Source organism: Haliaeetus albicilla, chromosome 21, assembly GCF_947461875.1.
Source record: "Haliaeetus albicilla chromosome 21, bHalAlb1.1, whole genome shotgun sequence".
NCBI lineage: Eukaryota > Metazoa > Chordata > Aves > Accipitriformes > Accipitridae > Haliaeetus > Haliaeetus albicilla.
Genome location: NC_091503.1, coordinates 1,584,401 through 1,600,763, shown reverse-complemented (window position 1 = coordinate 1,600,763; position 16,363 = coordinate 1,584,401). Strand labels below are relative to the sequence as shown.

At 42.1% G+C, this 16,363-nt stretch overlaps 1 protein-coding gene across 4 annotated transcripts; it reads left to right on the top strand.

The window, feature by feature from the left end:
- Positions 1–5,428: 5,428 nt before the first annotated feature.
- LOC104322405 (carboxymethylenebutenolidase homolog) lies at positions 5,429–14,646 on the top strand. Of its 4 annotated transcripts, none has more exons than XM_069808810.1 (7): positions 5,429–5,671; positions 9,117–9,330; positions 9,982–10,089; positions 11,688–11,705; positions 11,945–12,000; positions 12,499–12,590; positions 14,261–14,646. In XM_069808810.1, exons 2-7 carry the CDS (start codon positions 9,125–9,127, stop codon positions 14,438–14,440), a joined length of 660 nt encoding a protein of 219 aa, XP_069664911.1. In that variant the 5' UTR covers positions 5,429–5,671; positions 9,117–9,124; the 3' UTR covers positions 14,441–14,646. The 4 variants fall into 4 exon arrangements, with proteins under 4 accessions (XP_069664911.1, XP_069664910.1, XP_069664912.1 ...); XM_069808809.1 differs by having other exon boundaries at positions 11,945–12,087; XM_069808811.1 differs by lacking the exon at positions 11,688–11,705.
- The last annotated feature ends 1,717 nt before the right edge of the window (positions 14,647–16,363 follow it).

Below are 16,363 nucleotides of genomic sequence, written 5' to 3'. Positions count from 1 at the left end.
CTGTTTTATGTGTGGTAATTACTTTGTAATGTAATTAGGACCTCTTATATTGACTTCCCTTAAACTTGCTGCTTTGATGTTGCACTTGGGTGTCTGTATTGCTTTGTGGGATACAGTCCAAAGCTGCCTGGATCCAGTCCAAGATTAGCAATGCATAGACACGTTTGCAAAACAGGACTTTGAAAGTCGAGCAAACATGGGAAGAAGGTTTTTTTTTCCTGGCACTCTGTTTAAAATTTTGGAGTTTAAAACACTGATTTAGTATAGTAATTTTTGCCAGAATTGTTGATTGATCAGTGACAGTAGCAAACAAGCATTTTCCCTTCTTCCAGTTAGGAGAAAACCCATACATGTTCGTCTAGAAGATGTATAGCTTATGTGGGATCATATGTAAGAGGAAATTTGGGGGTGCTCTTGGCTTTAAAAAGGATCTCTTGGAAAATCTCAGCCAGATCAAACTGTTCAAGTGCACACTGGGAGTTTACAGAGGAGCAGCCAGATTTCTACTCATGAAAGTTACTCTTCTGAAAAGCGGGGTAAATTCTACTGGCACAAGATGCAGCTTTTTGTCCAAGGCAACTTACTTGTGCTGAAGAATGAAATTGTGTTTATATCTTAGTGCAAACACAGCCTCAATTCCAAGCAAACAAAATGACCCCCTTGCAGCTGATTAATCCCAGGAAGTTCCTGAAATAAAAAATGAGCATTAGATGAGTTTTGTTTAAGGAGACAACTCATACCAAGAAAAGGGGGGCAAAAAAAAGAAAAAGAAAAAAGGACTTGTGCCCTGGCACAAAACAGACCAAATATATGTATTTTTAAATCAACACTTCATGGGGAAAATTCTGCATACAAAACTGAGCTTTCAATGACTAAATATGTGGAATGAATTCATCCTTGAAGGTAGTAGTCTGAAGGGTGGATAACTGAATGGAAAATACTTTTTAGTCATTTCTGAATTCCAAATTTTTGTAGTTTTAGAGAAGAAGACAAAATATCTGGGAAGAAAAAAAATTAGACATGTTCTTAAGTCATGTGAAAAATAGATGTTCAAGTTTTTAGATAAGGAAATAAGCCCTTATTCCATGCAATTATCCATGTAATGTTAATTCTATTGTCTTGCTCATGTCTCTATTTATAGTGTGCAGTGCAACAATGATGCTGCCTCTGATCTTGGGTACCTGTTTTTGAGACATTGCTCCAAAATGTATTATTTTCCCTATATCTTGCTATTAATATTCATTATTATTTGTAATATTTGGAATTGTGTGCCTTGTACTGAAATTCTGGTAGAAGTGTTTTTCAATACAGTGACGAGCTACTGAATAACCTAGAAACACCTGGAGAGTGTTAGGTAATTTTAATACGCCTCTTTGCATGTCATCCACAATATTAAAATAGTTTTCCTGTTATTGCTTTGGCATAATTAAAGTTATACTCCACCCTTTTCCTATAAAGTTCACAAAACACACCCTCTGAAATCCCACATGCTCTTTCAGCAAAAAATAGGAAATTTGAGACTAAACATTTACAATGTATTTTATGTAAAAATTAATCCAAACCAGAAACCCAGAAGCTGTTGGGTCCACCAGTTCTACATGCCAACAAGCAAATTAGCAACATACGTCTTGAAAACATTTTTTTTGCAGGTCATCCTTCTGTCCCTGTGGTCAGAGCCATACTTTTGATTTGAGGGAGGAGAGGAGCTGTATGCTCTGAGAGCTGACCCTAGCCTACCCAAAAGAAAAACGGGACACTCACAGAGATATTAAAAGGGACAACCAGAAACCAATTGACACTGGCGGCTTCAAATAACTTACAGAGATGGAATGCAAAGGACAGAAAGATGGGAGAGCAGCGAGGGAGTGGAAAGTCAGGAAAGGGGGGGATGGCCAAAGGGGAGAGATGATGCCAGATTCGGTCTGTTATTTTTCAGCAGCAAATAAAAGCACAGGGGAGTGGGAGCATGTCGAGAGGTGCAAAGAAGCAGCGATCACCCTGGCGCGGGTCCTGGTGCCCTGTGAGGAGTGGCGGGTGCTCCGCTCGTTGCAGGGAACGCAGCCATGCCTGCCAGCGCTGCACCAGATGAAGCAGATAAGGTCACTCCCACACAGGAGAGGCTTCGGAGCCTTTCTTCTTAGACACACGGCGTGGAAGCATGGGAAAGAGTGGGGATATGGCTCACTGCTAACCAAATCAGAGGATTCCTGGAGATTTCTTTTAACGCTCCAGGCAAAGGCAGCCGCATACTTCAGAGTACAATGCTAGGTAAATGGTAGAGAACAAAATTGTAAGTGTGAGACTAGTTTTCCACTGATGGCAGTGAAGGTATCGGTACATGTAAACCTCCCGCCGAGCCTTCACAGGCAATAACAAGAGCTGGCTTGATTTCCAAGGATCTTATTCAAACACTGGCTAGAGACTGAAGACAGAAACCTGGAAAAAGAAATCAGATTTGTTAAAACTATATTTCTTCACTCCTAGGTGATGACTCAGTATATAAGTTTAGGTAGGCAGCTTTTTACTGGACGAAGGGAAAGGAACCGGAATAACATACAGAAACAAAAGCCGCAAACCCAGCTCCACACTACAAGCCCGCTAATTAAGCCCTCTCTTTCCAGTGAAGTTGCGTGCGAGGGACGAGCTACGCTCCCCTCCTGTAGCCACCCGAGTGCCAAAGGATGCCTCTTGCTCTCAGGGCAGGTGCTGGGTACAGAGCCCTCACTGGCGTTCCAGCCGGCCCCGCGGAGCTGAGCCGTGCGGACCCCGTCCCACTGTGCCTCTCCGCTAACCCTTCCTGAGAGCGTCCCCACCGGTTCCTCACGAGGTACCCTCAGCCATGGTGACCCCGAAACAAGGCTGCGATCGCCGGCAGGACCCGTGCAAGAGGAGAGGGAAGCCTCGCCATCCCTCTTGCCTCGTCTGCAGCTTCTAGGCTGCAAGCAGAGCATCACTCGTCACAGGCGCTTCGAACAGGTTTTTCACAACATAAATATAACATTTGTAATGATGTCAACTTTCTGACAAGTCTGTTGCTACCAGCAGCACTCCAAATACCATACCAGGTGACAGTAAATGGGACATGTTTAAGCCTGTCCATTGGTCTCTCCATTGGACTCTTTCATTTCTGCACTAGATGCCAGCAGAGTACTTGCCTTTCTGGGTTTTTACCTATCAGTAGTCTGGGAGAGAATACCTTTCTATTTTGCCTGGGGACAGCAGCCTTGCATGTCCTAGGATCTTGTTTCTTATGTTAACATACAGCTAGAAATGCAGCCAACAGCCATGAGGATTTACTTTGGGGTATTATTCTACGCCAATTTCTATAAAACCAGGGGGAGCAATTGGAAGAGTATTGGTGCAAACCTTTCAGAAAAAAAAACCAACCAAAAAAACAAACAAAAAACAGCTGTGTGTTTCAGGCAAAGGAGAAATTTGACCACTGTGTGTTTGAACAAGTGAATCTCTTGTGCTCATTCCAACCCTTGTCCGTCTTCTTCCTTTTTTTTTATTTTTGAAAACCCTAGAAATAGAGATGTTCACAGCTGGCTTAAAAAAATAAATGTATAAGTTGCTTAAGACTATAGGAAATGCATGTGTGCAATGAACCCCATAATCCTGAGCCCATTACAGAGCTGATTATATCTCATGGGGAAAGAGACAGTCTCTTCAAGTATGGGAGATCTAGATGATTTAGGGTTTGCAGGTCAAACATAATCACAGTGTGTAGGCAAAGGCTTGCATTACAGCAGAGCGAGTCCTTTGGTCTCCTTTCCCCCTAACCACCCTCAATTAGAGATGCTGGGCACGAAGACAGGACTTACAGCCATGAGACACATGTGGGATCAGATGTCTGCTTCTGCTGGCCCAGTCTGTTCCACAGGGGACCGCAGCTTGGCCGGACCCAAGTTCTGGGGTTAGGAGGGCAGTAGTACTTCAGCCTTGTGGATCTGAGTACAGCAAGGCCACCCAGGTGGGGTTAGACAAGCTCAAGCAAGGTGCCATTAATATCAAAGTATAAACTGGATCTTTTCAGTCAAGTCTCCCCACTCCCTCCCTTGCAACACAAGCAATCTTTTTAATGGTTTCTTACACAGTTGTGCTGTGCAAAGCTACTGACAGGTATGACAGGTCAAACACCCTCTGTCTGGTCATGATAAACCTTAATTTTGAGTTGCGTGTAGCTCCCGCAGCACACAGAGGTGGGACTCGCCTTGCCTGAGTGATGATGCACTCAGCACAGCAATGTACACCGGCACTAGGTGGGTAGGCTGCCTTTAAACTCCGTGATCAGCACAGTTGGTGGCATCTAGGGGACTATCCATTTAGTTTTAGAGAAGACACCCATAAAGTGTGAATCATACCCTAAATCTCGATGACAGCTATGGGAGTGTAGACACCTTGCTGACATGTAGACATCCTCATTGTAAATGTCTGAAGTTCGGTGAACTGATTCCAACCATCACCTGTTTTACATAGTCCTCAGCTTACACAGTGGCCACTCCACACAGAGTACTGCTGAGGATCTACAGAGTGACTGTGGCACTTCTTTGTCATATACATTTAGGATCAAAATTTCTTTATTGGTCTCTGACTTGAAAAGGCATTGTAATTTTCTTTGAGCTCTTTTGTCTCTCTCATTCCTCCCGCCCAACATGCACACACACACAAACCACGTGCACATACAGAGAAAAAATTAAAGCTATAGTAGACATCAGCCTGAGGGCTAAACTAATGTTCCTTGCATACAAGGCCGTTATGGAAATAGAAATGGAAAATTTCAACGAGCTACCATCAATAACAGCCAGCTCAGACTTAAATGCTTCTAACTTGTTGAAAGCAAGTCTAATCAAAAATAACCTGGAACACTTTTGGACTTGTTGGGAATACTTGTGGGTGTGGCTGTGTTTAATCTGTGTGCTAGGGAGAATTCCATAATATTTTTATGCTGCAAGTTTGCTAGGGCAGATTCATCTTAATTCGGCACTAATTCCATTAAAGAAATTTATGATGGACAATAAAAGTGAATGAATATACTGTAAGAAAATGCATCTCTGAATTTAACAATGCATCAGCAAATGCACCACTGATGCTAAATGTCTCAGCTATAAATGCTGAGGGCTAAAGATTCTGCAGTGTCTTAAATGGCTGCATCACACACATCATTTGCTTTGTAGTGCACTGGTCTGGAAGGGAAATTTTCCCAGAAGACTGAAGTGTGCTGATAATAAGACTCAGCAGCCTCGTTGCAACTTTTCTATACTGCTTTGTTAGGAATTACACATACTTAGAGAGAGGGAGGAAAAAAAAAAGTGCAGTATAGTGTTTGTGTGCATCTTGCTTTCTAAACTCCTTAAAAAATATATAAATAAAAGGTAGAGTAAGAGGCAACTGATGTGGATGGAGCCTGCTGCACCCTGCTGCTCTGCGTGATCTGTCCCCACCCGTTCCGGTTGGGATGACTCCTGTGCTAAGCCTCTCCTCCTCACCTCCCAGTCCCAAAGCCTGCAGTTGAGTCTGAGTTGAAGAGCACCTGGAAACTGGATGGGCAGCAGCAGGAGCAAAGCTGTCAGCAGAACGGGTTTTCTTCTTTTCGTGTTTAGAGGAATCTAGCTGGCATCTCACTGAGCAGAAGCAGCGAGCTGGGATAAAACAGGATCCTGTACTCCAGGTATGTGATGGCAAACTGGTCCACAAAGGCTGAGTTGGCAGCAGAGAAAGGCTAACTACTTTTAACTGTGCTGAAAGGGAGAAATCTGAATTTGCTAAGCAATTAGATGCAGCTCTTTGAAAAGGCACGAAACATTCAGCAAATTCCACTCCTCTAGAGAGAGACTTTTATTTTGGTTTCAGTAAAAAAATGCACAAAGACAAGCATTAGGGAGCAGATAAGGTGAAGATAAAGGGTGCCAACTTTGGGGAAGACTGGATTTTATTTTGAGTCCTTGCTGCAAGCTGTGGCACAGCAACAGTTCTGAAGACACTGGTAACCATTTTATGTCCATCAGTAGCAAGACCACATTAAAGGACCATAATAATTTCTTTTTCCCTTATGGTAATAAATTCCCATTCTTATCCTTGTTTCGTCCATTGGAGCACTTACGATTGAAATAAATTACTGCTGACATTTAAAATATTATCACTGGACCCAGGAAAAGGGCAGAGATGTCACATCTTGGCATCACTAGTTCAAGGTCCTGCCAAACAGCACAACACTTTGAGATCACGTGCTCACACTCACTTTCTGAGAAGTGGGGATTATCCTTAGGACTATCTTTGCCCCTGTTTTTATCTGATTGTTTTTTAAAGATTTTCAGCCTCACCTTCCAATAGGGGCTTGTTTTTTCCTATTGAAAACTTAAGACTCAGCAGGATTTAACCATGTGATTTGTTGCTCCCTAAAAATGTAGTTGTTTGCGTCTGTCCGACCACCCAAGGGAGCCCACCTTTGCCTTGTGATAATAGTAAATAATTCTCCTCAGTTTTTATGTTACTTGCACAAAAGCTGAGTGGTGTCAAGACACCCGAGGAAGAGCAGGACCACTGGTGAGGAGGAGAAACTATAAGAAGGCCTTCTCTTAACGAGCAGAAGGATAACAGCAGACTCATGGATATGAGTCTTTTTTCCCTGTTCGCAGCAGTCAGTTTTTCCCCTGTTCGTAGCTTCCCACCAGGCTCCGCATCTCCTCTGTGCTGGAGCTTAGCGATGAGGAGCGGGGCATAAAGGCAAGATGCTGCCTGCTTGGAACCGTGCCACAGGGAAAGCAGGAAAAGGAAAAGTGTAATGGCTGAAACTGGTGGGAAGAGGGAATGAGGTGAGACAGGACAGGTAGGAAATATCCTGGCTTGTTGCTTCGCCACACCGTGTTGCGTGGGACAAAGCGGGTGGGAACAAATAAAGCTTCTGACTGAACAGGATCCCATCAAAGACTTCTAAGCAGTTCAGGTGTGGCTGCCGATTACTAAGGTTCTCCGCAGCCTGGTGCCTGGAGGAGAGCCAGCTGGCTAGGCATCAATCAAGATAGGCTAAAGAAACGATTTCTGGGGAGCAACCAACAGATAAGGAGTACGTTGTTTCACAACTATTGCAAAACTTAATGCCTCCTAAACACTGCCTCCTTGAAGGGGACACCATAGGTTGTGCCCTTCCGAACAAAAGACGTTAGTGGAGTAAGATCGTGGCTGCCATCTCAGAAGCCAGTAGTGTTAGCTGTCTTTGGGAGTGCCTGTGAGTTCTCCAGGCAGTCTCTTGCACTTCAACAAGCTCATTCATCTTAGGCTAAAAAAAAAGAGGTAGGGAGCACTTTTGCATGAACAGACATCTCTCAAGCATTTTCAGGCCTATTTTGGGGAGCTTAAACTAAGAGATACTCTCCCATGTGTGTTACAACTTCCACTTTCATACGATGGCAAAGCAACGGAGGTTTTAGTCCTGAAGATCAGGCTACTTTATGCTTCCTAGTACCAACCCTGACATTCAGATGTTGAGAAAGGTGGGAGAACAATTAACAAATGTAATCAGCTCTCAGTTATCAGCACAGGGGATTACTAACGATGTGAGATCATCCACCTCATGGCTATTTCTGAAGCAGCTTGATTCTAGCAGTAAAGCTATGTTCACCCGGTTCCTGTACCTCTACACCCCACTCTACCAGCCAGGGGTTATGGTTTTAACCAAGCATATTTGCTCAAACTCAGTGCTGGCCCTGCCAGATCTGGTGACAGCAGCCCCAGGGTTGGGATGAGGAAGAACAGTGTCTGCGCTGTACATCGGGAAGGCTGATTATCTTGGGTATAAGGCAGTCTAAATGCATATAAAATTTGGATGCTGTTATTGAGCCTGTGTTAATCACGCAAGCTGGGAAGTGCTGTGTAGGCACAAGCAAGTGGTAAGTCTCTGCGGCATCGACTCTCTGTTCTTCAGTCTGACTGCACCATGGTTCCAAATGTGTCCATGTTGCCCCGGTGAGATTTCCCATTACTCAGTTCTCCACTGCTGTGGCTAATGGAGAGCTGAGGAAGGTATACATTTTTACCAGAATTTGCCATTCTTCCATGATGACTAAACAGCTTTCTGAAGTATGTGTTACAACTCAAACAGAAGTAATAGTCTGATGTAGAAATGATGAAGCAGAGACAGTCATAATGTATACGCAGGTGTGTGTACTGCATCCCCAAGGACAGTTTCAAAGTCAGCAGATGACAAGGAAATGCTACTATTAACACTGCCCCTGCAGTCTTAATTGGATTCCTAGTATAGATGCATTATAACACTACTTTTAATTACAGGATCACGTTCTACTTTTTGCACAGAGTCCATTCCAAGCTCCTGACACAGGAAGTCAGAACAACTTTTGACTTCAATCTCCCTAGCGGAGCTACGTTGTCTGTAATTGCTATTTTTGGAGATGGGACAAAACCAAGTAGTCTCACATATTTTGAATGAGATTTGCATATCTGCTTGTTTTCTTGCAATCCCTTTCCAGGGCATAAGGGCCCAAGGCATTGGAATCTTAATTTACAAATCTGTACTGCAGTCCTTCACTGATTGTGCCCTATACATGGGCTCCCAGAACAGCTGTCGTGCTGCTACTGAAATCGCAGGTTAGTTCGCAGGCGCCAGCACTGAGAGAAGCACTGAACACTGTACTTTTCTGTAACAGTTGAGTGCTGTGGTCCTCACCCATCACCTAATTCAGAGAAACCAGCACGGGATTCCCCATGAAGACATGCATAACGGCCCCACACCTGGGGAGAGAGTGACATCTTTAAGCCATACTGCTTCACACCAATGCTGACAGAGTGGCACGGGACCAAAACAAATGTAAGAGTCAGGACCTACATGTGCAGGTTGTCTGTAATTTTATAACTTTGCGTTTGGTATTTCTCTTCATTCTCGGCTTAGTGACACATAACTGACTAAGAGACATTCGGCACTGGAACATTGCTTTTGCTTTTTTTCTACTTTCTCCTTTCAGACAAGGATGTCAATGTTACTTACAGAAGTTATCAAGCTACTTTCTGCATATTGTATTTGCCTTTATTTGCCCTTAATAATTTGTGTTAACAAATTGTGTTGACTTCCTTGCTCTCTTTTTTTTTTCTTTTTTTTTTAGGTTTCCAAATGGCTGATCCTTTTCTATATGGTACTGGAGAAAGATCTCCTTATGGATGCCTTGGACATGAAGTACAAATTGAGCACATCAATGCATATGTTTGTAGACCATCTTTTTTCACAGACAAAGCTGTGATTGTGATTCATGACATATTTGGATGGCTGTTCCCAGACATTAGATACATAGTCGATTTGATTGCAGGTCATGGATACATGTAAGCGACTGTCTTTCATATCTTCCTCTTAAATGCATTGATAGATCACGAGGCCCAAAGCTAAGCACGCCGTATGGTGTTTCCCATACACATAGGGCAACTATACCATTTCGCTCTAAGCAAGTAAAAACGCAAAGGGACAAAATGTGTCCATGAGGCCATCAAAGCCACTAAAATTGACCCATGAAAAATGGCTACCTGAGCACAAGGCCACAAGGAGAGTCACAAAGTGCCAGTGTTTGTGCTTACGTGGCAGTGTGGGTGATTAAAAGATAAATGTTGGTATGTATCTTTAAGTTGTATAAGCTTTTCAGAACCAAACCTTTTGAACAGTTGCTTTAGATTTTACTAGCGAAGAGATATATATGTGTTTACATAGAATCAGGAGGGCTGCTTAATCCCTTTACTTTTGTATTAAGTATGTCTAAGGAAATAATGAGAGTTTATTTGTGGGTTGTATTTTTTTTTTTCATAGAAAGACATACACTTTTAGCTCTGCTGATTGCCAGAACAGGATAAGTAGAATATGATTCAGGTAGTAACCATGTAGATGTGTACTCTGGAGTAGACAAATCATTAGGAGCCATTTAGACATTCACAGATTCTCCCCACCTGGATGTGAAAGTTGACTTGATTCCATGTCTCACACAGAACCATCTGCCCAGACTTCTTCAAGGGAACAGACCCCTGGAAAACTACTGATCACTGGGCTGACTTTGCTGACTGGATGAAAGATCATGATCCTATGAAAGTAGACAAGTAAGATGCATTTTTGTACTTGAACTTTAAAGAGTGTCTAGCAAATGAGAGGAATTTATATGAAATGTTAAAGGTGGCACACAATTGCTTATTCTGGGAGGTTCTGCTGTGGTTCTGGGCACTATCTTGGCTGGGATTTGGAAAGGACCATCTGCTCCATCCAGCCCTCTGCTTATTGTCTCCATCTTGTTTTCCTGGCCCCTCTTCTAACTATATCATACTGACTGCAGAGGCTCATAGCCAGTGTTTCGCAGGCTATAAAATACTCAGCACTCTCACCCACAAGTGCTGACTCTGCCTCCAGTTCCTCAAGATAAGGAGGAAAACTCCTCCACAACTGCTCATGTTATCTGCCAGGTGTCACTTGCCCATCTTGCTTTCTGCCTTGTAGATAATGATAGGTGCAGATGATATTCTCCTGAGCAGCACCAGATCAAGCTTTGCAAGACTGCCCAAAACCTAAGATATATCTGATCAACGATACTGTTTTTCTCAATGTGAAATAGAGGGCCCACTATCTGTAGAGCCCAGCAGCGCCTGTAACAAGGTTTCCCTGAATTATGGGAGGCTGTTTCTTCAGCATCTATCACCACAGCCTAAAACTTCAGAAGATGATAGTGAGGCAGTGACACCCTATTACTCAGCTATCGTCTTGTAAGCCACAAGTATTCTTCTGAACCTTTCAAGAGATCCCAGTGGTCACAGGCTAACTTCAACATCTCTCAGCAAAGCTTTTGACCATATAGTTGCAGAAGCTGTGACTGAATTTTTTGAAAAGACAAATGACTAACACACCTGTAAAAAATCCTACTCCAAAGAGTGAGCAGATATGTGGGCACTGTCTTAAACAATTAAGCGCTCAAGGACATGCCTGTGCTATCTTTTGGGGGTTGGCTTGTAGCTGCCCTCAAGGTCAGATCCATCGCTCTTTCAGAGCACAAAGAATGAAACACACCCATGACTTAATACCCTTCCAAACAAATCAAATCTGAGAGAGCTCATCCATTCACAGCGCACACGCTACAGGCCTAGGAGACAATCTCCTGATTGTGTCACGCTCGTACTGCTTTTTTGTCAGCCTAAGCAAACCTGTGACGACTGTACTAATGTGCATAATATTTCAAAATATAGTTATTAGTATATGCAGTCTGCATTTAAAATTAATTTTAAACTTGGTAGATAATAAAAAAGATAAAACTATTGAGACCTAAGGAGTTAGCAATTAAAAAAAAAATTACCTGCTCTGGCCTACATTAAAACCAATTTGCATATTTTTTGCATTATACCTTATGCAATACCTGGTTTTTTAAACATTATAGTTACTGATGGTTTAATTTTGAGTAATTGCTACTAGTATAGTATTATTGCATGTGGGCTTGGTAGGATATTTTAATATTAACTCATGCAACAGGAATGACATACTCAAGATAAATCTTTATCTAAATAGGTAGACTCTGGAGAGATAGCACAGTGAAGCTTATCTATTCCTACAATCCATAATGCAAGATGTTGTTCTACTTGCAGATATGTCTTGTCTTTAGTTGTCCTGTCCTAGACAAAGTGATTCAATTAAAAATTTGCTTCTTTTGAAAACAAAGGAGCAGGTCACTCTTCAGGTAAGTATTTAAGTACCTACACCTGTACTTTCCTAAACTAGGACCAGGGTTGTTAACTCCCATTTAAGAATAGAAGCCACTGCTCTGGGCTGAAATGTGTTTTTTAAGTATTCTCTGTTTTAAATGATTGGGGGTGTAGATGCAGAAAAATTCATGTATCTCTTTTAATTTACTACTTAAATTGTCAAGTATTGATTCTGCAATAGATTCCTTAGTTTACTTTTGTTTATATGTCTTAGGGAAGCTGATGTTGTCTTGAAGTATCTAAAGGAACAATGCGGTGCAAAGAAGATTGGTATCGTTGGGTTTTCCTGGGGTGGAATGGCAGTACATCACTTGATGCTGAAAAATCCTCAATTAACCGCTGGGGTGTCCCTCTATGGTAGTGTAGAACACATGAAAACTTACATGGGCTCACATGACTACGCATAGTTTGTAACTCTAGTTATTGCTTTGTAAGAATTTCTGTAAATGCTTGACTCAAAGGTGAGTTGCAGATTTTAATTATGGTTATTTCAGCAATATGCTATATTGGTATAAGCATTTAAGAATGCCGTGAACCAGAAAAAAAAATGTTTCCGTTTGCACAGTAATTTTCTAATCTTTTTTAGTGCTTGGAGAGTGGGGAAGTATATTTTCCAAATGCTTTTTTTCTCCATCCGAATAGAAACTGTCCTGATCTAAAAAATGCACATAATGAGTAAACCTAAATAGAAATTTTGTCTTTTAATTTGCCATTTATCTTGCAAGAACGTTAACCTCACTAACAGACTGTTTCTCAAAAACATTGTAGGAATAATTAGGGACTCTGAAGAAAGATACAATTTACTAAATCCCACATTTTTCATTTTTGGTGAGAAAGACCACACAATTTCTTACAACCAGGTAAGCTGTTTTATTGGAAATTCTTCTTTTCCCATAGTTCTTTCATCCCACACAGAAATCCTAGCTTGTTAGAAACCATTTTCAGATAAGAAAAATCAGACAGGCTGGATTGTTTTGCTTATATTTCAGTTTCTCCCATACCTTGCTTAGGTTATTCAAAGCTTCTTTTTTGAGGTAAGAAATGCAGTAAAGAGCAGTTGTTGGTCTCTGAGTGGCTGGACAAGCAGAGTGTGAAATTGGGCAGGGACATCCAACTGGTATGAGTCAAACATCTCAAAAACTGGGATACTAATGCTATGGATGAGAGAACAGGTAGTTAAACCATTGAAAATTTGGACACTGAATGGAAAAAAAGTAATTTCAGCTTAGTAACTGAACTTTCTGATGATGTGGACCAATGACTGATTTTGGTATGAGATGACAAAATTAATTGTGTCAGAAGAGTGGGCGTGAATTTTAACTGAGATGATGACAGCTTGTGGACACTCTTGACTCCTGGCTGCTAGCTATGTTCTGATATAACCCCTGTTGTAAGTCTATCTGAGAGGTTGGATAAATATATCTGGGTAGGAAACTGGTGCCCTCTTCTGTGCATAAATTCTTTCTCCTCAGTGACAAGGATAGCATACCACCTCTAGCACAGTCGGTTGTGAAGGAGTAGGGTCTAACTGGGGAACTGGCAGCGTGCTCTGGGAATGCAGAAGCCAGATGGTATTTACTTTGAACTGTAATTCAGTATGTTGATCTGTACCTCAAATATGTGTCTCTTCTGCACAGGAAAACAAATCCTTCACTCCCTGTCCCCTTTTTATGGTGAAAGTGTCTTTTTCCCAGGAGCACAATTTTCATAAATACATTTTTTTTCCATCATGTGTTACACACTGAAACTATACCTTTTTGTCCTGAAGCTTTCTTTCTGAGCTACCTGTTCAGACTGTGTAAGAAAAATTCTTGCATTAAAAAAACCCCAAATCGTCAAATACATTGTTTTCTGCACTGAGCATTAAAGAGCTCGGGGGGGGGGGGGGGGAGTGAACATGAAATAAATTACAGTACTGACTCTAATCAGCACGATGGGTAGAATTGAGCTTGCAGGGGCAAAATAAGTGTTCATCCTCCCATTTTCTGACTTTTTAATGGAAATGTGCACAAAAATGTGTCTACACTTGTATATAATCATATGGTTAGTACTCTCTGGGTGCAAGCATGTGTGTACCTATCACCAAAAGATTGTGCAGGAGCAGTGTCTTTTTGTTATACAGTAAACTAAAAAAACCCCTCTGTTTTCTTAAACTCTGTTACTAAGCTTATCAAAATATTTTGGACTGAGAGTCACTGAGGTTTACGGAATATGTTATCTCAAGATCAGAGCTTAAAATTAGGTTACAAGCCTACGTCTCTGAATAGAAATGGACCTGTTCCTTTATGGCAATAAGATTTACCAAACCATCTTTGCAGTAAATGTTGAGGTTCTTAGACTCACCCATACTTTTAGAAAATGTTTCAGTCTTATATTCCAAAGAGGGGTTTTCTCATCTCTTGAGCCACAGAACCTGCTTCAAGTGTGACAGTGGAGAAAAGACAAAGGTGTAGAGATAGGAGAAAGAGCAAGTTTGGCAAATGTAATAGAAAAAACCCATAACATAATGGAAAAACTCTTTCTTTTACAGATCACCTTATTGGAGGAGAAGTTGAAACAGTACTGTAAAGTTGCATATAAAATTAAAGTTTATCCTGGACAAGTGCATGGGTTTGCACAACTGAAGCCAGAAGATATGAAACCTGATGATAAACCTTATATTGAAGAAGCTAGAAAGGATATGATTGATTGGCTCAAAATGTTTATTTGACAAAAGCATAAAGTAATACTAGGCTTCAATATCAGTGTTTGATTTGAGAGAAGAAAACAGTGAAGGGAGAACTATCTGGTTTTGAAAACTGTCACGAACAGAAAGAGGAACATTTTAATTTAAAGTTCTTAATTATTTTTTTACACGATTGTGAAATCAAAGCTGGACTAAAGGACAATTAGGCATTAAAAAGTTGCTTGAATTTATCTTGCTTTGTATTTGCTTCATTTTTCTGCATTATGACATCAATAGTAACGATACTGTTTATCCATTTGTCTTTGCTAGCGAGCATGACTTCATCGTGACTTTACCTGAGTAGCTTCATGCTTTGTTTTGGTATGATGATTGGTGGTCATAGGTGTTAACATGGAAATACCCTGGTTTTACATACAGACTTTTTTTTTATTAACTACAGGGCATTTGTCTCAGATATACTGCTGTACTGAGCAGAATTTCCCAGGTGTGAAACAAACACTTGGCTATGTTAAGGAGTTAGGAAGGAATGATGTCTTTAGGTGGCAACCTCCAGGTATTCCCTTGGCAATGCTAAGGAGGGCACTTCTAGTATTCCTTCATCAACATCAGGGAAAAATGTAACCAGTCCCTCCTGGCTGCGGAAGTAACCCAGGCACGAATGCTGTGGAAACAGTGGGTTTATTGTCCTGGTCCAAACTGTGGTGATCAGGCACAGGGCTGACAAACAGGTACCCACGCTCAGTCCTGATTATATTGTTTGCTTTACATTATACCCCTTGTTCCTCTCTCAAGTTCTTCCCCTATACCCCCCTTATCTCCTCCCAAGTACACAACGTATAAACAACAATAAACATCCCTGTTTACTCTTACTGCACTGGCCCCAGTTTTGTTGACCTGCTGACCTTTTTTTTTTTTTGTATTTTTTTTTATTTCATTGCCTTGGTAATGACTTGGCAGCTTGCGTTTACTCAGAAATCCTCTAAGGGACCCACGTCCCTTTTTATTTTCTACAGCAACTCTCAGTTTCTCACCCTGTCAATGTACCCATAAATCAAGCCTAGCTCTCTGCATGGATATTACTTTCCCTTTGCCAGCAGGAATGTTTGGCAGTTTCACACATTGCTATCCTATTGGAGTAACTATAGGGTCAGGGTTGTCCATGTGCCTCAACAGACAGAGTATGTTAAACAATACTGCTGTGAGGAGAGGTGTCACGAAATCAGAGGCACCGGCCAAACCGCATGATGCTCAGCAATCTGGCCTGCCGGTCAGCACCTGCCTGGGCATCAGCACATCTGTCTTTGCCTTTTGGGCGGCTGTATCAATGGAGGTATGGCTGTAGACATGTTGATGGAGGATGCTCGTAGTTAGAGAGAATGAAACTTGAAACTGTAAGCGTTGTGTTACAGCCAAGAGAGCTGTCCTGTTGTGAGCACAGGGGTATCTCCCATGGCTGACCTTCTTGCTGGGGTGCCACGCTTCTGCCAAGCTGGCCACGGCAGCTCCGCAACCAAGCGCCGACCTGCTGAAATAAATTTCCTCCAACACCGCGACAGAAGGATAAAAGAAAAATAACATGTATGTGGTTTTTAAGTATCTCCCTGGATATGCTTTGGGACTCTAGACCAGGTTTCAGGCGGTACTGGGGGGACCTGGAGAAGGGCTGGTCGACAGCCGGCTGAATATGAGCCAGCAGTGTGCCCAGGTGGCCAAGAAGGCCAACGGCATCCTGGCTTGTAGAAGAAATAGTGTGGCCAGCAGGAGCAGGACAGGGATTGTCCCCCAGTACTCGGCACTGGTGAGGTGACACCTCGAGTACCGTGTTCGGTTTTGGGCCTCTCACTGCAGGAAAGACATGGAGGGGCTGGAGTGTGTCCGGAGAAGGGCAAGGGAGCTGGTGAAGGGTCTGAAGCACAAGTCTTATGAGGAGCGGCTGAGGGAACTGGG

Bases quoted from the DNA above. Each gene is read 5' to 3' on its own strand.
- LOC104322405 (XM_069808809.1), top strand. From the start codon at position 9,125: ATGGCTGATCCTTTTCTATATGGTACTGGAGAAAGATCTCCTTATGGA. The intron at 9,331-9,981 runs GTAAGCGACTGT...TGTCTCACACAG, and splicing joins ATTGCAGGTCATGGATACAT to AACCATCTGCCCAGACTTCT. The intron at 12,088-12,498 runs GTAGTGTAGAAC...AAAACATTGTAG, and splicing joins CGCTGGGGTGTCCCTCTATG to GAATAATTAGGGACTCTGAA.